General features: G+C 52.5%; 7 protein-coding genes across 7 annotated transcripts; 3 read left to right on the forward strand and 4 right to left on the reverse strand.

Moving 5' to 3' along the window:
• Positions 1-170: 170 nt before the first annotated feature.
• Positions 171-1,424, forward strand: BKA67DRAFT_517801 (uncharacterized protein; the record flags this gene model as incomplete). Its single annotated transcript, XM_046097941.1, has 1 exon — positions 171-1,424. One exon carries the CDS (start codon positions 171-173, stop codon positions 1,422-1,424), a length of 1,254 nt encoding a protein of 417 aa, XP_045958020.1.
• A 464-nt stretch (positions 1,425-1,888) lies between these two features.
• BKA67DRAFT_562989 (CDP-diacylglycerol-serine O-phosphatidyltransferase) lies at positions 1,889-3,507 on the reverse strand. Its single transcript, XM_046102641.1, has 4 exons — positions 3,278-3,507; positions 3,047-3,117; positions 2,691-2,986; positions 1,889-2,575 (listed from the first exon to the last, which is right to left on the reverse strand). The coding sequence occupies exons 2-4, from the start codon at positions 3,108-3,110 to the stop codon at positions 2,207-2,209; spliced, it is 729 nt and encodes a 242-aa protein (XP_045958021.1). The 5' UTR covers positions 3,111-3,117; positions 3,278-3,507; the 3' UTR covers positions 1,889-2,206.
• Positions 3,508-4,427: 920 nt separating this feature from the next.
• Positions 4,428-7,009, reverse strand: BKA67DRAFT_516918 (putative peptidase family-domain-containing protein; the record flags this gene model as incomplete). Its single annotated transcript, XM_046097859.1, has 4 exons — positions 4,428-4,527; positions 4,582-4,708; positions 4,756-6,493; positions 6,623-7,009. The coding sequence occupies 4 exons, from the start codon at positions 7,007-7,009 to the stop codon at positions 4,428-4,430; spliced, it is 2,352 nt and encodes a 783-aa protein (XP_045958022.1).
• Positions 7,010-11,648: 4,639 nt separating this feature from the next.
• BKA67DRAFT_658096 (uncharacterized protein) lies at positions 11,649-12,817 on the forward strand (the record flags this gene model as incomplete). Its single annotated transcript, XM_046107224.1, has 2 exons — positions 11,649-11,720; positions 11,801-12,817. 2 exons carry the CDS (start codon positions 11,649-11,651, stop codon positions 12,815-12,817), a joined length of 1,089 nt encoding a protein of 362 aa, XP_045958023.1.
• Positions 12,818-13,534: 717 nt separating this feature from the next.
• BKA67DRAFT_259605 (uncharacterized protein) lies at positions 13,535-14,205 on the reverse strand. Its single transcript, XM_046095803.1, has one exon. It carries the CDS (start codon positions 14,045-14,047, stop codon positions 13,679-13,681), a length of 369 nt encoding a protein of 122 aa, XP_045958024.1. The 5' UTR covers positions 14,048-14,205; the 3' UTR covers positions 13,535-13,678.
• Positions 14,206-14,916: 711 nt separating this feature from the next.
• On the reverse strand, positions 14,917-17,353 carry BKA67DRAFT_259650 (uncharacterized protein). Its single transcript, XM_046095804.1, has 3 exons — positions 16,999-17,353; positions 16,603-16,785; positions 14,917-16,443 (listed from the first exon to the last, which is right to left on the reverse strand). The coding sequence occupies exons 1-3, from the start codon at positions 17,057-17,059 to the stop codon at positions 14,951-14,953; spliced, it is 1,737 nt and encodes a 578-aa protein (XP_045958025.1). The 5' UTR covers positions 17,060-17,353; the 3' UTR covers positions 14,917-14,950.
• A 1,915-nt stretch (positions 17,354-19,268) lies between these two features.
• BKA67DRAFT_259790 (uncharacterized protein) lies at positions 19,269-21,867 on the forward strand. The gene is made up of 2 exons (XM_046095806.1): positions 19,269-19,453; positions 19,924-21,867. Exons 1-2 carry the CDS (start codon positions 19,429-19,431, stop codon positions 21,663-21,665), a joined length of 1,767 nt encoding a protein of 588 aa, XP_045958026.1. The 5' UTR covers positions 19,269-19,428; the 3' UTR covers positions 21,666-21,867.
• The last annotated feature ends 41 nt before the right edge of the window (positions 21,868-21,908 follow it).

Consider the following 21,908-nt stretch of genomic DNA (forward strand, 5'->3'; position numbering starts at 1 on the left):
GAAAGGCGCCAACCAACTATGAGGATGAGTACGTCATCCCTGCTACCAAGGAACCGCTCAAGACGACAGCTGCATCGTCCCGGCCTAAGCGCAAGGCTGTGGCTTCTGCGCAGAAGACCTTCACCAGTCAGGAAGATCTCGACCTTGTCACAGAGACTCTATGTGCACCCATGGTGTCCGAGGAGCTACGTTCCTATAAGGGGTGGGTTGAGCTCGAGTCTGAGCCCAAATTCTTCCAAGCCATGTTGCACGAGATGGGCGCTCCGGACCTGAAAATCATAGAGTTGTTCAGCTTGGATGATAATTCCCTTGATGCCCTCTCCAAGCCAGTCTATGGTCTCATCTTCCTCTTCCCATACGACTCGTCGGCCCAGCAAAATGCGGAAGAGCGTCAGGATTGTCCCCAAGAGCTCTGGTTCGCGAACCAGACCATTTCAAACAACTGCGCTACCGTGGCGCTCATGAACATAGCCATGAACATACCGGATGCAACGTATGGCCCGGAGCTCCAACAGTTCAAAGACCAGACGGCATCTCTCTCCTACTTCGGTCGTGGCAATGCCATTGACCACAACGAATTCATTCGCTGTATACACAATTCTGTCGCCCGGCGTACTCAGCTTCTCAACGAAGACCTGGCCTGGAAGAACCAGGCCGAAGCGGCCGAGAGGGCCACGCGGAGCAAGCGAGCCATCAAGGCCCCGAAAGGCAGGGGCAAAGTCAGGATCCCGGTCACCGCTGCCAGCAATCAAGCCTCGATTACTAGGAAGAAGAACCAACTGGCCAACGCCGCGATGCACTACATCGCATTTGTCCCGCACGCCGGAAAAGTCTGGGAGTTCGACGGTCTGGAGGATAAGCCCCTCTGTCTCGGCCCACACGGAGGTGAAAGCGATGACTGGGTCAAGACAGCAGTAGAGACTATCCAGGTCCGCATGGCAGCAGGCATCTTCTCGACCAACTTCAACCTCCTCGCCGTGTGTACCACACCGCTACAGAGCCTGGAGGACAGGCTGGTCCAGAGTCTCGCCGCGGCCCAGACGCTCGAGCAAGGGTACCGGGCCGACGACCGCTCGTGGCCACACCCACCGATCTCGACGCTGTTCCCGCCCGAGAAGCTCGAGCGCCTGAACCACCTGACATGGGAAATGGCCGCTAACGTCGGCCCCACCGAAGCCTTTCTCGAGAAGATGTCCCAGCCAGGCTTCGGCAGGGAGCAGGCCGCGCTGCTGATGGCCGAGCTCATCGTCGAACAGAACGACCTCGAGGCCGCGCTCGCCGCCGAGATCGACAGCCACCAGAGCGCCCGGACCGAGTACGAGTCCCGACAGAGGGATTTCACGCCGTTCATCCACCAGTTCCTGCTCGCCCTGGCCGAGACCGGCCAGCTCGAGGAGACTCTGAACAACTTTGTCGAGACCTAGTGAAGCCGCGGCATAACACTTGTTCGGATTCGGTCTTGGCTGGTGGTGGATACGATGCGTACACGCACGAGGGTCTGGATTGAGACCTAGGTCGTCCCACAGGGAAGCCTCGGTTATCACGTTTTGATGCTTCATCTCAAGTCTGCCACCGCGCGGGGGGTCGCCCACAACGTTTCCGGGGCTTCAATCTCTACCGGTTCGGCTTCCGTATCGGCTCGGCATGGCAGGGCAGCCGTGAGGAGTGAGTGCAGGGTGCTGCATGAGAAGAGGCCAGGGGGACCCAGCCAGATGGGGATCTGAATAACCACATGTGGCTTTTCCACAAAGCACGAGCGAGGTGGCATCTGGATCAAGCAAAGGCGTTGATGGGTAGATGGTGGGTGAATTAGAAGATATCGCCGGTACACAAATCCCCTTGGGACTAGTTGGACACAGAATTCATCAACAGCGTGTGTTTACACGTCAATATAAAGGGGTATCGTGTGCATCATTGTCTCGGAATGGTGAGCTAACCTCGCATCAATACATGGCATGTCTATAAGTAATACAAGTCTCTCGACTTTCCCCCTTCTTTCATGCTCGCGTGTTAATCGTCCTGCCACTCCAGACGCTGCCGAATATGCTAGTCGGGAATAAACGCCACGGCCAAATTGTCACGTGTATTCGTTCTCCTGTCCACATACTCGTCACGACCGACTCTCCCCCGACGCCGTGAAATTCATACTTCCACCCCTGTAAATCCCAGCTCTTTGTTTTCTTTCGTTTTCTGTCTTTCTTTGTTTCTAAGGCTTAGGGACGTGCAGAGTCTTGGAGACCATCAAGCTGCCGTGGGCGACGAAGAGGAAGACGATGGGGTGGATCTCGAAGGCGGTGCCCTGGAACCAGACGCCAAAGGGAACCTGGTCCAGGATCCAGCCCTGGGACACCCAGTACGCCATCAGGGCGTCGGTGCCCAGCGACGTCGGGATCGGGGTGCCCTCGAAGTAGCTGGCCTTGCCCGAGGCGTCGTGGGGGATGTTGGCGGCGGTCACGTTGAAGCGCGCGAGGCGGGTCAGGCCGCACAAGACGAAGACGGCGAGGAAGATGTGGTCAAGGGTCGTGCGCAGGCCGATAGAGAAGGCTACGCAGGCGGGGGCGAGGCCGAAGGAGATCTACAGATGGGTCAGATGCTGTTGTTTGTTTGTTTGTTTGTTTGTTTGTTCGAACAGTGGAAAAATTCAACGAATTAACCATACAAGACGAGAGGGGAGGGTGGGCGCCACATACCAGGTCGGCGAGGGAGTCGAGCTCCTGTCCCATCATGCTGCTCTTCTTGCGCCATCTGGCGACGCGTCCATCCATGAAGTCGAAGAACAGACCGGCGGGCAGGAAAGCCAGGGCGAGGTAGAGGTTCGACTTGTCGGTCGGGTCTCCGAGGCAGTAGCGGAGGGAGGAGAAGACGGACATGATGCCGCAGAAACCGTTCATCTCCGTGATGTAGTCGGCCATGTGCATAGCCCTGACGAGCGAGAAGTGGCCGTCGGTAGAGGTGAGCAGATCCTGCTGTCTGTCCTTGGGAGGCTCTGCATGGCAATGTTAGCAGCTACACGTTTGTCGTCGCGTGTTTAGAGGCAGATACGTACCACTTGCGACCTCGGAGGCTTGCTTGGAGAGGGCGCCATTGGCGGTGCTTGTTCGTTTCGACATGTCTGAGCTGGTATTATGTGAGTGTTGCGTTCGTCCGTCCGTGATATATGTGGATATGAGAGGTTTTGGTGCTGTGGTTTGTGAACGCGTCAACAAAGAGTGCGGGTAGAGAGAGAAGGAGAGGGGGGAGGCAGAAAAGAAAAACAGGTACCTGGGCAGTAACTTACACCGTCTTTTTGTGAGTTTTCCGGCCTGTGCAAAGTCGGTTTTCGTGTAGATATGTTGCGATTGGCTTCGTTCCCAACAGCAAACATGCGGAAAATAGTGTCTAGAAGCAGTTCGACGCGGCAGCAGATAGGCACGTATGGTATATAAAGGTAGGAAAGTAAATGCAGGCAGAGCAAAAGGCAGGAGCTGGCCTTGATTCATTGCTTGGCCAGACCTTCTTCGTCCATGATCCAGGCCCCACGTCCCTGGCAGGTCACTTGATGCCGTCATTTGCATACTTGGCTAAGCTACATGGGGACTAACCTCGCCGTGATCCACTCTTTTCTTTGGCGGCAATGAATAGAGTTGACGACACACAAACTTCCAAATGATCCAGGCTTCTTATGTCATCGCCGCTGCTTTCGTCCACCCGGGGGCGACTTGAGCCTAGCATTCCTTGGCATGAGAGTGCAATACTACACGAACTAATGATGCCCGAGTACGTACAGTGGCCAATGGATTTCCGGGGGGGAGAGAAAAGGAGAAGAAGAAAAGCAGTTGATTCTACACGCATACCGCGAACGAACACTACCAGCCACCCCCTTGTTTTTGGCGACATGTTCTTCATTTGTTGTGAATGCCTGCGCAGTGTTATTTCTCGAGACCAGATCTGTACCTGCCCCATATCATATACGTTCTGTAGGACTGGTCACGAGTCCTGACAATCGGCTCATTGGGCTACTTTGGCCAGGCCATCCATTGCCGGCCACTATATTTCACTTTCCCTATGTATATCAAGAATACAAACATTATGCTCACCCGTGAGCTTTCCTATGGCTCTTGTCTATGTGATAGTGTCCACCAAAAGGACGTGTGATCCATGCATGCTTATGCATGTCAATGCCTAGAAAATTATGCCCAAACCTGTAAAAATCCTGAACGGCCATGCTGCCTCGGGGTATGCCGCAAAAGGAAAGGAATTGTAACAAAACGAAAATGCTCGATTCGTGGACCGTCGATCAAGGGGTATTATAGACAGAGCCAGGTTGGTGTTCGTTGGTTGATATGCATTCGTTGCTGCCGACTCAAACTCAAACCCCCCTCCCTGTGTTTCCAAATGTTGTGAGATGCAACGTTGTGCATTATGTGCAAGAGTGATGTTGGTGTGGACTACCACCGGGTGATGAGTACCGAGAAACCGTCAACCCAGCCAGCGCAGGAACCAGAAACACCACAGACTGTGTAGCCTCGAGGTGGTAGAAGAGTATGGCTGCGTGATGATATGTCAGTACATGTGTTGCTTGAGCATCCACCAGAGACTTACGATGATCCGCCATGTGCGTTGCCATACATGGGCGACTTTCTTCCCATGCTCGTCAAGACTTGGACTGCGTCGACCCAAAGACCGGACCGCACAATGAAACCAGTTATGTATTCGCCTCGGCGTACATCTACAATAGTCAGCAAAAGCGTGATGAGATGGACCGGGTGCACTTACTCATGTCGAATGTGTCGCCTCCTGGTTTGCCCCCGCGCTTGCCGAACAATTGGCTCGATTCATCGTCGTAGAAGAACTCCATACCATCAAAAGCAAAACCGTGGTAGAACACGATCTTGGAAAGCACTCGTTCTTGCTTCTTCACGCTAGTAAAGATGAACTCCTGCGGCTCGCTGCCCTCCATCTGGGACATTCCTAGCTTGTTGCCCCTGAAAGCAAACTTGCCGATAGGTCCGACCGCAAAGGAGAGCTTGAGCGCGGATGACTTGGAGCTCAAGCTGCCGAAGTCGCCGATATCCAGATTGCCGCCACCATGCGATTTGATGCACACCTTCAGCTTCGCCTGGCGCTTGTCCTCGGGGAGTCGTTCTTTGAGCTCCTTCTCTGTCAGAGTCAGGTGCCGCTGCACCTGTCCGTTCTCCGCTGGGTATTCAATCCATGTGTGACACAGATCATCGCCCTCTGGGTAGAGCTCGAGGTATGAGACGCCGGTCGGGGCAGTCACGAGCACCTTGCCGTCTTCTACGGGCCAGGCCTGCACACTGTTGTCGAGGTTAAGTACGGGGTCGTTCGGAGCTCTAAAGCAAGGGTGGTTCCTGAATCTCAGACAATCCAGCCTGTGCCACGTGCATTCGTCTGCCTGTGAGACCAGGCCTCCTTTTGACTTGGTCCGCGTGCAGTAGGCCTCACGTGCCACAAACGTCCGGTTGAGTCGAACATAATCTCGCAACATGACACCATTCTCCTGGTGCGGGCAGCCGAACAGGTGACCCGTCTCGTGCATGTGTGCGCCAATTCCAATGTTGGCGGCTTCCCACGAGCTTCCGCCCTCGTTACAATCGTTTGCGACGTAGTTTGTGTCGGTTGGAGTGCAGTCGGTGAAAGCGGGCACCACTTCTTCGAAAGTCGTAGGATAGCTCTGCATGCAATGCGATCCAAAGATAGCTAGCTGCAAGTCGCCAGCATTGCCACCCAGGGCGGCGTGACCAAGAACTGTTTTTGAAACAGTGTCCCAGTGAGCGTCCAGTATCAACACCGAGACGTATTGCTTCTGGCCCGGAAGTGGTTTGAAGTAGTTCTTGACGGCGTCGGCAGCAATCTCGTACAGCTCACCTTTCTTGGTTGCTTTCGAATACTGCTGAGCTCTCTCGAGATCCCGGATCTCCGCGACGGTTTTGTCCGAGCGAATGACATGAATGCGTGCCTCCGACCGCATAGTGCCCATTTCCAAGTCTCTTTGATTGCTGGTTCCCGTGGTCCACTCTTCCTCGAATCTGAAGACGCGCCGTCCAAATTTGTTTCTATACATCTGCTCTGCTGTGAAAGCTTGCCACAAATATGCGGCCATGCGGAACTTGCGAACTGCGGTTTCCAAACCGTTTCCTTCTCTTTCTATCCGCGCCGGCACAGCATCAAACGTCGCTGGGGAGTCCTTTGCGACAAGAATTGCCAGCTGCAAAGGGGGCGAGTTCATGGGGGGTACCATGTGAACGGTGAGGTAAGAAGAATGGAGTGGGTTCGAGGAACCAGAGTTAGAAAGCTTCGGGCTGTTGAAGTCAAATCGTAATCTGTTCGCGCCGGGCACGAGGTATACCAATGCTTTGAAATGGGACTCGCATACAGGCCAGAACGTGGCTGGGAAAGCATCGTCCATACGGTTCACCGTTAGAGTGCCATCCAAAGAACCTTGTGCTGGATCGCCGATAGTGCCATTGATCAAAAGCACTTTTTGGGAAACCTAAGAAGTAATCAGCATCCAACCCTCCAAGGCCAAGTAGTCTCCAGAAATAGCAACGTGCATTGCCCTCAGCGGCAACCAAGCCATGTCTGTATAGTCACTGGTATTTCAACCGGTGGAGCAACTTACCCAGGAGTTTTCTGTCACATTGGTAATGCGCGGAGCATAATGCGAGACAGCAAAAGACTTGTTCTGGCCATTGACCAGAACAGTCGGCGAACCAAGGCCCGACATGCCTCCAACGCTGTATCGCTTGTTCGGAGCACTTGGCAACGGAGGTCTATTTTGAGGGACTGGCGGCGGTGGTGTTCCATGCGAGTCCTTTACTTGCAGGTTCAGGTCCGACTGCGACCGCGCAGCCAGTGAGGCTGGCGTCACAGAACCGTTGGTTGGAACGGTGCCATGGCTGGTATCGTCGTTGTCGTTGCTCGAGTTATCAGTGTTAGATCGTTCTGTCTTGAAGCTTGCCCGCGACCGTCGACGGAGCTCCTTAAAATTCAGAAAAGACGGCGCCATACTGCTCAAACGCTTTCCAGAAGCTGACCAAGACCAAGGAGAGCCTCCCAAAAGCGAGTTGGCTATCTGGTGTGCGCTTGGCGTTTGTCGTTCACCTGCGAACGAGCGACGCGGGAGTATCGGCTTTATCGCTGACGTTATTCTGTATGGAAGCAGCAGCGCTCCACCGCTATACAATTCGTGGGCGGCCGACGCCCGTGGCGCTGGAGATCCCAAGAGAATACGATGAGCGTTAGTGCGCTGGACTCGAGACCTGGTCGATTAGGTCCACGGCACGTGTGTTATACGGAGTGTGTTCGGCGCCGTGCTCTGTGTTCAAACGAGTGTGATTTATATGGCCGACAGCAACAGGAAGATCGCAGGAAGATCACCTTCTGTCAAATTCCAGGTCGCGCAGAGATAATTTCTCCCTTTTCCCTAGCTCAACCAGTTTGTTTGGACTCTCGACTTGATTGCGGTGGACTCTTCACTGGTGGGTAGGTCATCAATGGATCGGTGATTCAGTGGAGCTTGACCTTGGTTCTAGCGGCAGGATATGCCTTGCATTTGCTGATAGTCAGACTAGCCGCTCGGCGAGCTGCTGAACCTTGCCCAGTCTAGGCGAAACGGCGTTGGGAGGATCGGCCCTCGCTGAGCAGAGAGCCACTTTGCAAGTACAGATGGGAGACTCCGAGTGGTTTGCGAGAAGCATGAGAGTTTGTTGGCCGCATGCGACACCTGACTCTTTCGGCAGCGTAGTATTGCAGCTTGCAGATTTTCCGCACACGAGCAGGAACGAGGAGGACAAGGCAGTAATCAAGTTCAAGGCCGCCTCGTGCGTTTGAGGCTTCAAGAGGTGAGCCAAGTGCACTAAAACGGGACAAGACAGGTTCTAGCGATGACGTCTACTCGACTACCTTCGTATTTTCGCACTGCGGCTACGAAGGTATGAAAGTGGGCTCGGGCTCTTTCGTTTGATATGAGAGGCCAGGGGTGAGGACCCGTACTGTGGAAACAACAGTCTGGCTGTCCTAATCAGCGTAGCAGTCGTCGGCGTGTTCCTGCAAAGCTACCGTATGTATATTGCAAGGTCAGAAGAGGGAGGACCGCTTGGACTGGAGATTTGGTCCAGGAAGAGACAGGGGACAAATCAAGTTGTCGCGAAACAATTGCTGCAACCTTGATATGCAGATTGCCCAAGAATTGCCGGGATGGGGACTGTGAAAAGAATACAGCAGCCAATGGGCCCTGTGCATGTGTCGTGAATAAGCAGGGTTAGTTGAACCTTTTGATGCTTTTCTTTTTGAGGGAGAAAGAACATGCCACTGCTAGAAACCATCCAAAACCACCCTGGTTTCTGCGGCTTGGATGATTTCTACCATGATGCGGAATTGCGGTATGCAGTCTCATATTGATGTGATCACCTCAGGAGGTAATACTGGAGCATAGGCCGTGTTAATGTAACCACTTTTGCACGCTGTCACAAGTCCCGGAATCATCAATCCCAAAACAAACCCAAAAAAAGAAAGAAAGAAAAAAAGAACAGCGGCAGCTCAAGTGTCATCGATGGCCTGAATCAGCCTGCCACTGAAGCCGAGAATGGTCAAAGGATAAAGAAGGATAACTAACCTAGCTCCTAAAGTTGCAGGCTTAGGCTTGGTCTATGTACCAATGCGGTTGTTTCAAACCAACGAGCAATCGCAATCGCCGTGATCGACGGTGGGGTGGCAGCTATGGGAAAGTGGATGGAACAATTACAATGTCGATACTGTACATAGCCGCAGACGAATCATACGATAGATACACAGGAACGGTATCTTATACGGCTCATCCCATTGCAGTGCCTACTTACCCGAACGCTGCATACACGTTTGCGCACCTTCAAACGGCAAACATGCCGACTTCGATTCGGGGCTGCAAAAGGCTGGTAAGGGATATGACTGGTAGATGCAATTCAGATCTTGTGCAATACCCCCGCACCTGTTTCAGTTCATTAAGGGAAACCTAGTTTTCGATAGCTAGCTGGGACACTATGGGTGGTGACGCAGCAAAAGTAGGTCTCACTATATTACAAGTGGTCAATCATATAAAAGTATAAATGCTATCCTTCCGGGACATCCACCTTGGGGGTTCCCAATTAGTGATTGAGGTCTTGTCTGGTCGTAAATCAAACTTTCTTCAAGTCCACGTGAGCAATTTCGTTTGCTCCTATTTTCCATTGCGTTCAACTACCTCAAAAGACGCTCTGCATTTGCATCATGCTTGCATCACGCGGTTTGATGACAGCGGGTTCTGCGGAGTATGCCACGCACGTGTAGCTAACACCGTTTTCAGGCCAGCGTCTAATGTTTGTGAGATGAATTCTCGCACGAGTAAAAGTACTGGGAAGATTGACCATGTAGTGATTCCAATTGGTAGTAACCATAAATTTGGTGTCGAAGATTTCTTTCTGGCTATGGCTTTCCAAGTGGCATGACTAGTTAATGACGAAACGAATCAAGGACAAGATGCATATTATGTGTTGACATGTCCATACTCCCTGCTGCATTTCTTGTAAGGGGGAGGGGGAGAAGCTGGAATTCTAAACAGGCGTGGTGTTGCGGAGAGTATTCGGGTCAGGAACATGGTTGGTAACTCTTAAGTGCTTGCATAATGGGTTCGACGAGCCGCGCTTCGGTGCTTCCAGGCCACGAGCAATGGGGGCTATTCGAGCAAGACCCGAAATTGGGTAGTAACACGAAAAGCACATTTGACAGGAAACCCGCCCGAAACTTTCTCAAGCCTGCGATGACCACAAACGGCTGGCTGCCCAGGTAACATGAGCTATATCCGGAAAGATGGTGTTAGTTCGCAGGGTCTCAGAACAACTCCCATATGCTGTGCAGTAGGCTTCAAGTGGGCACAACTCTATCCCTAGCCAGGTTATACAAGCGGCGGAATCAACGATGGACTGTCGAGATCCTCTGTCTTGTTATGCTGATGCGATTTATTCCATGTAACCCACACAGAAGGACTACTCTTCGGGAATAATAAACCTTGATATATTGTTCTTGATCGAGTGTGCCATCCTTGGTTGATGAACGGAAGAAGCAAGTACCCCGAAGACAGAACCCCCCCAGTCCCGTGAAATAGGCGCAAATTGCACGCGGCCACGACATGGAAACCTGGGAACAACGGTTGGTTGCGCTTAGCAGCTAAGTCAGGCAATCGGATCGGTGAGATCTGAACCACTGTCAATTGAGCACGGCATGCAGGGCAAAGTTCCCCTTGCGTCTTCGAAGGTGTTTGAAGCGACTGGAGCTGCCCAAGAAGTAAGCATCACTCAGCCACTGTAGAGTTTGATGTTTCTCATATGGAGACAGACGACACTTTCCTGCAGGTCTACGGATTCGTGACGAGTACAATAAATACCCAAGGACACTCTTGTGGAGGTCTCGGTAGATGGCCAGCTTGGAACGACGATTATCAGTCGAGATGCGCTTCAGCCGTTCAAGAAATTAGAAAGCAGTCGATAGACGGGATCCATAGAGCGATGCATGCCATTAAATCAACGAATCCCAGCAGTGAGACATGAGCCAGTTAGAGGCTGTCAGTAAATTACATGGTGGGCAGCAGAACTCCCCTGCAGTTGCTGCAACTGCATGGCACATGCCGCGGCCGCGGCGGGGTGGCTCTCGCCCTAGGAGACGCTGTAACTGGCCTGACCAAGTGGGTATATGCACGGTGAGAGGCCGGGGGGATCAGAGCCCCAGGTCGGGTCTGCTATGGGCCATGGGAGGTGCTATTGTAAGTTCGAACGGATCTGTAGGTTGCTACCGGTGATGTTCAATGCTCGTTGCGCAGTGCTCAGTGCTCAGTGGCCAGTGCCGTGCTCAGTGCCCCCAGTGCTAATTATGCGAGGTGCACGTATTTGCGCAGTTGCTTCACCCCCCCAACCGGATTACTAGCACTAACTACCTTGGATTGAATCTCCCGTTGCCGAGTAAGAAGTGCGCTAAGCACTAGCAGTACTTACTTACTTTCTTTCTTTCTTTCTTTACTGTAAGACGGGAGCCAGGGAACAAACGACGGGGTGACCTAAATTGAGCTTTCAGGTCGACTGTCTAGGCAGCCTGGCAGTTCTTCTCTCCAGTGAAGTGAGAGCAGCAAGACCACCTCAACTCCAACCCGGCCAACAACCTGGAAAGAGGTCCAGCTCCAATCCCATCCCCAATCCTTACACTCCACCCAATTCACATTCACATTCACATTGACATTGCCATTGACATTGACGTTCACAGCCTGGAAGCTCTGCACCAATTCATTCCTCACAATCCCTCATTTCCACAATCCTATTGTGCTGTATCATAGCCGCTTCCACTCACTCACTCACTTAACACACCACCCTCTTCTCAGCTGAAGCGTCACTCTGCAACGCAGCCAAACGCAGCCAGACGGACCAGGCTCAGCTCCCTTTTCCGCTTACACCAAGTCAAGTAGGCGCCGATCTGCCCACTCCACCAAACAAACCCACTCTCCCTGTACGACCGCCCTTCGTGGGACTTGAAGAAAAAAAAAATATCAAAAGAAAGAAAAATCTTCGGGGGAAAGGATCTCGCTAAAAATTACACGGCCAAGAGTCGAGCACACAATGGGAATGTCTAAACCAAAATACAGAAGCATGTCATCGCCTCTCAAGCCGCAGCCAGAGGCCGTCGCCGATAAAGTCCTCAAGAGGGTGGAAGTCAGCAAGGTATGTCATGACCTGATCCTCCTTGGATCCGAACGCCCCGCCAGAAGGAGGGAATCACTAAATGACGTCCACACCTGCAGATTGCCCGTAAACTTCAAGGTCGTCTAGCTCTAGCACATTTCAAGACGAGGCATGGCTGGGAAGACCTGACCCTCGACAACATCGAGCCCAAAATCGACGAGGTCCGGAGGAATCACCGCCTCCAAGTCCAGATACAAGATGGGGATGTCATGTCCGACTCGTCCTCCAGCACTGGGGAACTCCCATACCCTACCAGAGGGCTGATGAGCTCTCCGCTCAAGGCCCCTTTATTTTCAGATGCTATCGGTTCGAGCAATGGCAGCACTGGCCACCGCAAGCGAACATACATGGCCTCATTCGACCTCGAGATAGCCATGTCGAGTCCGGCCAAGCGCTATAGATCTTCACCTACACTCCACAAGTCCTTGGCCGGTGCCACCTCTTTAAAGGCACACCGCCAACTAATACAGTCTTCTCCCATAAAACCCCGAAGGCAACAACACTTCACAACCTCGACCGGACCCGATGTCTCCTTCTTCCAGGGGACCCGCCGGGTTTCAGTTGGCCTGGCCTCACCCAACTATGCCGCCCCACCGTCCGACGACGATGACGACCTGCTACCTACACATTCCTTTCAGGTCAACCAGAGTTTCCCAGTGAACCAAACCCGTGCTTCTCCTCCCAGCACGCCGCCCATGCGCAACCGTTCACTTCACCGCCGCAGCAAAGAAAAGCTGGACGAGACCAAGGAGGAGGGTGCTGATCTGCTCCTCTATCTGGCCGCCTCTCCCTCGCCTGCGGTCAAGAGCAGGTCAAGAATGGAACCACCCTCTACGCCAACACCACGCAAAGATATGGGTCTACCATCTTCCATGATGACTACTCCCGGAGGCGCAGGCAGCAGTAACCTACTTTTCCCCGCCACACCTGGACAGCCTTTTGACTTTTCAGATTTTGTCAATATCACCCCAAGCCCAGCACAGAAGCCGTGGAGAACACCACGTGCATTGGCCAAGACACCCATGAGTGTGGTCAGAAGAAGACTCACATTTGACGAGCCTTTACATGGCCTCTAATGAGACCAATTTTTACACGATATTACTAGGCTCTTCTACAATGCCTTGACTTGGGGCACCCCACACCCACAACACACACCCACACACCCCCTTTCCCATGTCACGATGATACCACTTTTCGACGAATACCACTCGTCGCCATTCAGCACAAGCTATTCGTTTGTTTCCCCGCCGGAGGGGTTTGATGGAGAATGGCGTTGTTGTTTGTCTAAACTACGTTACGCTCAGGAGTAATGCACGGAATGAATTGGCCACGGCGTTGGGATTTATTTGGCAGCTCTGGATGCACATTGCACACGCATGTCTCGTGTTTACTCGATGGTGCAATCATATTTACAATGTTTACAGGATACTGTGATACCGACATACGAGTGTCTCTCTATAGCATGCACAGCAAATCAATCAATTCAATTGCGGTATTTTATTACCATCCCGAGACCACATCCACGATCACGGATCACAACGCAAGCACGAACAAGAGAGACCACACAAAAAAAAAAGGTGTGGGTCACTTTACGCGGTCAGACGTGTCTTGTCGAATTCATGTCGCGAAATTTACCAAACGAGGGGTAGGCGCGTCTCCTCGCGTTTTCAATGGCCAATCAGTGGTGGTACTGGGAAGTGCAGCTAGGGTTGTAATGCAGCTAGGCACTGCGGATGATGTCACGTCAAGCCAATAGTCTGCCTTTCGCGTTCATTTCGTGAATGAAGAGGCGCCGACGAAACTCAATATGGACGGCGTAATGCGACCACTCAAAAGCGACAAATTGCACAGCTTACAATCCAGCTGAGGCTTGGGATTGCATGAAGAAAAAAGTGTCGCGTGTGGAGCAGAATGGATGGATGGTAATCAGGTTGAACCTAGGGGATTCCAAAACGTGCAACATGTGGTTTTGATGTTGGCTTTTGTTCAAGCGGGTGGCGGGTATATCCTGGCCAGGGCCGTCTCACCGGAAATGGACAGAGCTGACCTGCCAAGATACGATTCCAATAGAGGGATACAATTACTATGTAATATACATGGAGAAATGCAACAATCAACATTATACGTTCCGGCTGAGCATTTGTCGTTCCATTCTTTCCGATGGTGGAGAAACCTGCATTGTATACCGTCATGAGGGCTACGATTGCTGTACAGAACGCAGTAGCGAAGCGCTTATATGGTGCTTGCCCTTCAACACAAAGCTCACTACGTATGACTAAACGGCCATCGCTTGAGACCAACACCATGTGAGTCGAGGTCGAGGAAGACTTGAACCGACGAGGCAATGACTCCTTGTGCCGTCCGCACCTAATAATAGCCGCCTATTCTGCCGCTTCGTTGGCCTTGGGGGGTGGGGGGTTTCCGAAGCGATATCGACCGTTCGGGGGTGCGGGGGATCAAAATTGCAGTGAAGCGGCCGAAGCGGCCAAATCTTGGAACAGCATGCGGTGAGCTTGCCCTGTTTTTGCAAGAACGTCACTCTGCACAGAGGCCCATTTTTACCACGACGATGTTCCGAGGATGTGTTTTATAGTAGTACCGGCTAACTGCTGAACTGCATGCTACAACCACTTAGCCAGAAGTTGTGACAGCAGGCGAACCGTCGTACAGCCGCCCGTGATGAAGTGTACGGAGTCGTGTTCGGGGTTGGCACACATCATGAAATCGAAAAAGAAGAAGAAGAAGCAGAAGCAAATAAACCGAGAGTGTCATGAGATGAAATTTGTCAGTTATTACACAGTTGCACGTGACACGGATCGTATTGTGAGTCGATGCTGATTTATCTGGAATGTTACTCAAAAGCGAGGGTATTTCCTCGTCGTTCCCATGACTTGGGATGATGTGTCTCAAGAGGGACGTACGGAACAACTTCTCTACGTACAGCCAAAAATATGCTCTTCACCGCCGCGCCTCAGTCTACTCGTACAAATCTCCTCCTCCGATATGCCATGCAACGAATGTCCAACGTCGCGCGCTATGCAACTTGTGTACACTAAACAATATAAACTAGGCAATTCCTCCGCTTGGTATCCCTTCAAGATCGTAATAATATTGCGCCCATTTAACACCAGGACGCCGTAAGCACTTTTTTTCGGTGTATGCGCCAACGCAACATCCATGTCGTGAACCCATCTAACATCATCATCTCATCAATACGCTTTGCCCACACTTCCTTGGCTGCCCTGGCTAGCACCGCTTCGTCTGCGGCCGTCGCCCTTCCTCTCGCCCGTCGGCGTTGGGCTCTCATATCTCGAGCTTGCGGGCCCGACATCTGGTCCGGGGTCACTCCACTGATCCAGACTCACGACTCCGCTGGAATACTTGCTGCTCGACAGGCTCTCGGCGCGGGTATGCGCGGGGTTCGGAGGCAGTGGCACGCCGCTCCCTCTCAGGCTGCCAGTGCGGCTATTGCGAGTCGCGGGTAGTGGTACCTGCGCACCGACAGAGGAAGATAGCAACTCCGGCCTATCGAGGTCAAATGGATCTGATCGGAACTTGTTACGTCTCGTCGCGAAGGACGCGACTGAAGTCCCCGATTCCCGCCACATACTGGGTGCGTCTGTGCTGGGAGGTCTCGTCATGGCGCCGCCGACGGACGTACCACGCGATCGACGTATATTCTGCACATACGTTGTGGGCCCGGTCTGTTTGGCCGCCACAGGCTGCTGAACGGCATTTGCGTCAGAAAAAGGATTGTCGGGATTCGTGATAACTAGCGGTCTTGGTTTGGCTGACTCGCGGTCCATGATATTTGCATCTGAGAACGGGTTCGCCGCATCAAAATTGAGGTTCAGGCTGCCGAGGAAGTGGTCATTCGAGCCTGCGCTCTGAGATCGTCTCGGATTGCTCATGCTGGTGCGACCATTGTTGGTCTGAGCAGACAGTTGCTTATCATCCATACTGAGGAGTGTCAAAAAGTCCGGCTGTGAACCTGGACGGGCCTTGGCACCCTTCATTCCGCGTCCTGTGGAAGGGCCGTCCTTGAGCCCACCGCGGCCTGGTTTGTCGTCGGACCGACCAAAGAAACCCAGCAGTCGGTCTTTGGCTGATCCGCCCATGTCAGCGGAGTTATCACGACTATGTGTCATCCCTTCCATATACTGTGAGTTACCCCTGTTCAGATTGACGCTACCCGATGGACTATGACCGCCGAATCGTCCTCGAATCTTCCGCACATTGGACCCTACAAGGGCCTTCAACTTCTCTGACACAGTGGTAGGCCCGATAGAATTCCTGCTGTTGGAGTAGGGAATCTTTTCACGGGCACTGCCGAAACCAGACTCGGGTCCCAGAGGGGTCAACAATGTGCTTCTCCGCTTTTGACGTATCCTCTTCTGCCAGAACCAGATTAGGAATGCTATGAGCGCAATTGCAACCACTCCTCCAACGACACCGCCTACTACAGCTATGGTCGTTTTCGTGCTGATACCACTATCGTCACTCACTGCTGACGTGGCAGTCGGTTCTGATGAAGAGTCTGTGGCTTCTGCCTGTCCCGGGGTTGCCTGTGTCCCCGTTCCAATTGTTGTCAACAAGGCAGCATTCCCTGCTGTTGCTGAAGTGAGATCGGCTATGATTGACGTCCCAACTTCTGACGTAGGAGCAATTGCGGCCGAGGTCTCCACTGCTGACGCTGAAGACACTGCAATGTCATTAGTCTGTGACGCTTGACTCTGAACCTCGCTTTCAGGTGTTATTGGGGACGCAGCCACAGGTGAAGTAGACAGTAAAGGAGAGAGCGCTGGAGCAGCTGTAACAGCACTCGAAGTCTGCACAGGCGCAACCGGCGATGCTTGCGTACCAATCTCAGCTACCGAGGTAGAACCCGTTGTACTTATCAGCGTTTGCTGCTGCAGAGGTGGTGGAGGGGGAGGGGGAGCAGCTGTAGTAGTAACAGCAGCAGCCGTGGTGGTAGTATCAGTGAGCACGGGTGCTACAGCAGGGGGTATCGCGGGTGCCGCAGCTTGCGTTGTCGTTGCCTGTACTGTGGTCGATGTAGAGGGCAGAGCTATTATTGCAGTCGGTGTTGTGGAGGTCGACGTAGATGCTGTTGAAGATGTAGATGTAGACGTAGTGGATGTTGAACTAGACGAGGAGGACGAAGAGCTCGATGTTGATGTTGATGTAGATGTTGATGTCGCCGTTGACGTTGTTCCTCCCCCTCCGCCCACATTATTCGCCTTGGGTATTGCTGTACATCTCTTCCCCCCCAAAGATGTGATAAAAGCACCGGCTGGCAGATTGGCGTTCGTCGCCATGGTCACAGTTCTTCAAATGAAAGCGATTCCAGTCGCAAGGTCAAGAGAATGCTGACGCCTCAAGCATGCATAAATTGGGAAATGAACATGAAAGAAAAGAAATTGATGGCCATTAGGCCGGTCACAGCTAGACCCGGCTCATGGATCGAGCTCTGCGGTGGATAATGGCAATGATGGTGTTTTCCTCGAGAAGAGGCAGAAACAAGTAATGATGCGGCTAAATCGGGGTTGTGTGAAGCCAGAACGGAGACGCGAATCCAAATTTCCTCGTGAAAAGAGAACGGAACAGGACTATGTTCACTTTGAGATGTAAAAGCGATTTCCACTCACCAGGGACATTTACTTACCTGGTCTGCTGGAGACAGTTTCCCGAAGCATGAACCTAGCCCTTGCCCGTCTTGTTTGACAGCTTCGAGCATGCTCACAGGACTGGCCGGCCATTGGTCTGCCTCTGTCTCTGGTGTTAGAAAACTGCTGGAACCTGCGGTGGTGACTCTCAAGATGGCCGGGGTGGTGAGGGGCGGATGGTTACAATATGTTGGTTAGACCCCTGTTCTGTTACACATCTGAAGCACGAACTCCCTCAGCCTCATGTTGAGCCGCCGAGGGGCCATACTAACGGTGAGGGACCGAGCGTAACGAGGGTGCTTCTCGGGACCACGATTCTTTGTCATGAAGGCCAAACAGGCAATCGCTTAGGCTGACGTGATACCAAAGCGGATGGATTGAACCAGATGCAGGGCCGAGATACCTGAGAACTCCCAAGGGTTGTTGCTAATGATGTGCAGAGGAGTGGAGAGAGAAAGTGCTTTAGGTTCAGTGATGCAACTTTAAGTCTTAGCGGCTTCGGGAGCGTTTACCATCAGAGTTGTGGGGTGCTCAGCGCTGCAGGATTAACCTCATCAATCCGGAATCTAGACTACCATGCACATACGCGACCCGCTTCAGTATTTTGCATTGTCGACGTTGCCAATTGAGGCTGTATGGATCCGTAGAGACGAAATACACTTTGTGCTATTTAGTAGTCGGTGCTGGTGAATTGCAGGTAAGTCCCTGCACATACTCAATTGACAGCTTATTTGTGCTCGCAGTGTCATGGGAGATGACACGAATAATGTCTTGGAACGGGGGCTGTTTTCCGAACGTCAGTCCACGTCGAACACAAGTGTCTAGTCCCCTTGATTTGAATATGGTTTCTATCAAATGTGAAAACAACTAGCTCCTCATGTTAACAACATCATCTGTCTTGATCACATAGGCCCAAGGTGGATAGGTATTCAGGGTCACCCTAGCAGTGAGGCCCTAAGAACAAAACCAATGGTCGGTAAGTCCGCTAGAAACAAAAAGTTGGGCACACGCGTCGATCCCGGAATCAAGCTTAAATGGTGTAATGGGCCGGTCAAGGGGCTTCCGATCACACGGAGCCTCCAAATGTTTGTTTCTTGCTTGCGAGATCTGCTGAGCATCAAACAGCTCTAAGCAAGCAAGCTTGTTCCTTCGCCGCTGGGCATTCATTGGCCGTAGACGAAGAGTGGGCACGTTGGAAAGTGGCATACGCTAAGGCAACGGATATATTATTATTACTATACCGACCTTGGAGATATTCAGCAGTGCACGGTATGTTGGACACATCGAACACCTGGAATATGTCCGGGGACTCAGTTGGCAGGTAGATTGATAACTAATTGAAATACGATGTTATCGAGAGAGATCCTACATCCCATGCACAGTATGCCGGCCTACTTAAGGCAAGTTTCCGGCCGTAACCAATGTAGTTAATAATCCAAGTGTTAATAGTGCTTTGAAATATACAATTGTAGCCAATGGTTCGAGACATCGTATTCGCATGGAAAACGCGTGTACTGATACACAGTATTTCAATGTCATGTTCTGCGCGGACTCGGCACACGCACATGGAGTTCTCACGCCCAGTCACCGCTCGTCCACTTTCCCCGGGCGTCCCAAAGAAGACAAACGCACGGACCTAGAACCCGATGCTCTAGTTTTGAACGGCCCCTAATAAGTGACGGGTCATCAAGTATTCACTGACATCTGGAGTAACACAACTAATCAGTGCCGGTTGAGATTCCTACTCGTTGCCAATCTTTGTTCCTCCTCATCTTGTTGTTTGCTACAACAAATTTCCCCCATGGTCTTGCGTCATTAGCTCTCCTTTCGAATAATGCGCCGTCCGTTTACCCAGTAACTTGGACCTCACCACGTCATTTGTGGCACGTGAGTAATCGACCCCCCGGTGCAAGGGCGTACAACATCTGTTCCCACGATGAGGTTGGGACTGGCGATTTTATAATCTATATTTCCGTTGTCGTACAGCGTACCATTACGCCGTGAAACACAGTCCGTTCGCTATGTTCGGTGGACTCGCCAATTTGCGTAAGTTCATCGTTGCTTCTTTTACAACACCACCCAATAATTCCACCGGCCGCTACTTGTACGAAAGGGGTAAAATTGCCCGTTCTGAAGCTTCTCTACACCCAAAAACTTTCCATCGAGCCACAAAATCAAGTGGTATGAGCCAGAGTTGTAGAGTTTGCCTTGTTCTCTGTATTCGTGTCATCACGCATGAATCGCGAGTGGGCAGTTTTCTCCATGATTTTCAGGGACGTTGATGCTACATTATGCGGGTGATGATCCCGAAGTATGATTTTCGGGATAGTACTCTTATGTAACCCGTGCCGGTCGATCATCTTGGCATCAGAAACCCACCGCACAATCGTGTTCGTCTGGGTGCATGAGCATGGATTGCTCCTTTGGCAAGCAACGCCATGGTCTTTGCCTGTCTCATACCCACCTCCTCGGCTTCAACCGTTTTTTAGCTTAACATTATCTCATGTGCATAATAGTTCAGCCGTCTGTCATTGGCCCGCCGCCAAATGATGTTCCGCCGGCAACGCCAGTAGAATTTCCAGAGTATACTCCACAGTCGCAAGGGGGTGATTCGCGGCAGCGGCCTCTGATACACTTCCTGCAATCATTACACCGCCCGGCGGACCTAAGCGAGGCCCATTTTGCGGCCCTTGGTGTTGAGGTCTACAGCGATGTGCCGCCTGAAGATATTGTACCTGATTCGTCTTTCCTCCCTTCGTCGTCATCAAAATGGGACAGTATCACCCTAGACCAAGTTGGGGCGAAGGATGCGACATTCCGGATACCACTATCCAATGGAAATATGTCGCCGGAAGCGAGAGTGTACCTTGAGAGGCGTAATGAGCTGTCTATAGACAATCAGACTGCGTTCCGGACTGTACGCCGCCTGCGGCCTGAGCCCGGTATGAAGACAGCAAGGCTAGGTAACTCATATGAGTTCTACAGGCATCTAGAGCAAATGGCCGGTTATTGGGACGACACTTCACTCCCACCAGTTGAGAGCGCTGAATCTGACGTGAAGAAAAGAGACCACCAAAAAGACCCATTGCCCAACCCTCTCGATGGAAGTCTGAAACAGGTGCGGCTCGCCGTCACGGAAACAGCAACAAGCGCAAAGCCCGAATCGCAGCCAGACATGAAAGAGACGCAAGATAAATCAACATGGCGTGTTACATACCGGACTGCTAGTGGAAGTACCATGCCAGCTGAGATTAGGCACAACATGGTCAGCTTCTTTGTTAAGCTCGTATCCTACGACTTCGGTTGTAATATCTCGGGACCCCGCGTCGAGCCACGCGTGCAGCTTATCGAACCTTCAGACAGTTGCTCTACTCGAGATCCGGTCACCTCCTATTTCCCGTCAGGTTGCGTCTTTGTGGTTCGGATACCCACCACCCGTGAGGCGGCACGGTCTGGCATCACCGAAGGACCTTTGGGCGCCGTTTCGGCGCGCAACGTCACGACCTTTGCTACGCTCGCCGAGAAGAGAATCGACTTCGGACGCGAGCTGGTCGCCGCACTCGTCACGGCACAGCATCGCGCCCGCGAAGGCAAAGAGGAGCAGCGCTTCGGCGAAGGCAAGTGGTGGGCCACAGCCAAGCGCTGGGGCGGGGGGGAAGGCGGGCCCATCGGCCGAGAGATCGAGAGCAGCTCGGGCGGTGGCGTGGTGGGCGATAAGGACAGGAAACCAAGCGAATCGTCTACCAGTACCGAGAAGCCCTCGCTGCACGGAAGCCCCACTTCCAGCTCATCACCCGCGACGCAGCGTCCGCAGTCACCACCAAAACCTATCTCTCCCTCGTCCGGCTTGCCAATGCACAGAGCAGCCGCGCCCGCCTCCAGTAAGAGGCGCAAGGGTGGCTCGCACCAGAGCATGTATGACAAGTACCGCCAGGTCAGCCTGCCTTCTTCGAACTGGGACAAGAAGGCGCGGTATCTCGCCATCGGCAAGGTCCCAGGTGCCAGCCATGATGACGTGTTTGTCATTAGCAGCATGTTCCATCACGTCTCCGTTTTGAGAGTTCGCGTGCCGCAACGGCTGTTGGACGTGCTGGCAGGGGCTGCTGACGATGAGAACAAGAGCGGTGAGCGGAGCTGGGGGAAACTCGAGGTCTGGCGGAGCAAATGGTTTGATTTGTTCCTGGTTGAGGACAGGCTGGAGGCGTTGAGAGTTCTCTGGGGTGTCAATGCGTGGTCTATGCGAAAGGTTGAGGGCTGAGGAGATGGCATAATAGGCGATAGTATAAACGAGCTGTCCACTATACAAGGCTTAGGGTGCAAGGGAAACCGGCGCTGAATACAAAGAGAATAAGCCAGATTCGTGGAAAGTTTAGATGCTGTTTGAGTAGCAAGCATCATCTGTATATGTTGAACTGGAATCCACTCTGCAAGCATTTCGGCAGATGCCATATCATGCTCATGAAGATACCAGGACATACAGCATCCTGCCTTGTTACAATAT

Source organism: Truncatella angustata (genome assembly GCF_020726525.1).
Source record: "Truncatella angustata strain MPI-SDFR-AT-0073 chromosome Unknown BKA67scaffold_4, whole genome shotgun sequence".
Taxonomy (NCBI): domain Eukaryota; kingdom Fungi; phylum Ascomycota; class Sordariomycetes; order Amphisphaeriales; family Sporocadaceae; genus Truncatella; species Truncatella angustata.

Coding starts and splice junctions, on each gene's coding strand:
- BKA67DRAFT_562989 (XM_046102641.1), bottom strand. CDS start 3,110: ATGTCGAAACGAACAAGCACCGCCAATGGCGCCCTCTCCAAGCAAGCC. Junction 2,987..3,046: donor AGCCTCCGAGGTCGCAAGTG/GTACGTATCTGC, acceptor ATTGCCATGCAG/AGCCTCCCAAGGACAGACAG. Junction 2,576..2,690: donor TCGACTCCCTCGCCGACCTG/GTATGTGGCGCC, acceptor ACCCATCTGTAG/ATCTCCTTCGGCCTCGCCCC.
- BKA67DRAFT_259605 (XM_046095803.1), bottom strand. CDS start 14,047: ATGGTGTTGGTCTCAAGCGATGGCCGTTTAGTCATACGTAGTGAGCTT.
- BKA67DRAFT_259650 (XM_046095804.1), bottom strand. CDS start 17,059: ATGGCGACGAACGCCAATCTGCCAGCCGGTGCTTTTATCACATCTTTG. Junction 16,786..16,998: donor ATCTTTGGGGGGGAAGAGAT/GTACAGCAATAC, acceptor CATCGACCACAG/TACAGGCAACGACAACGCAA. Junction 16,444..16,602: donor TACCTCGGTAGCTGAGATTG/GTACGCAAGCAT, acceptor ATGACATTGCAG/TGTCTTCAGCGTCAGCAGTG.
- BKA67DRAFT_259790 (XM_046095806.1), top strand. CDS start 19,429: ATGTTCGGTGGACTCGCCAATTTGC. Junction 19,454..19,923: donor CGGTGGACTCGCCAATTTGC/GTAAGTTCATCG, acceptor TGTGCATAATAG/TTCAGCCGTCTGTCATTGGC.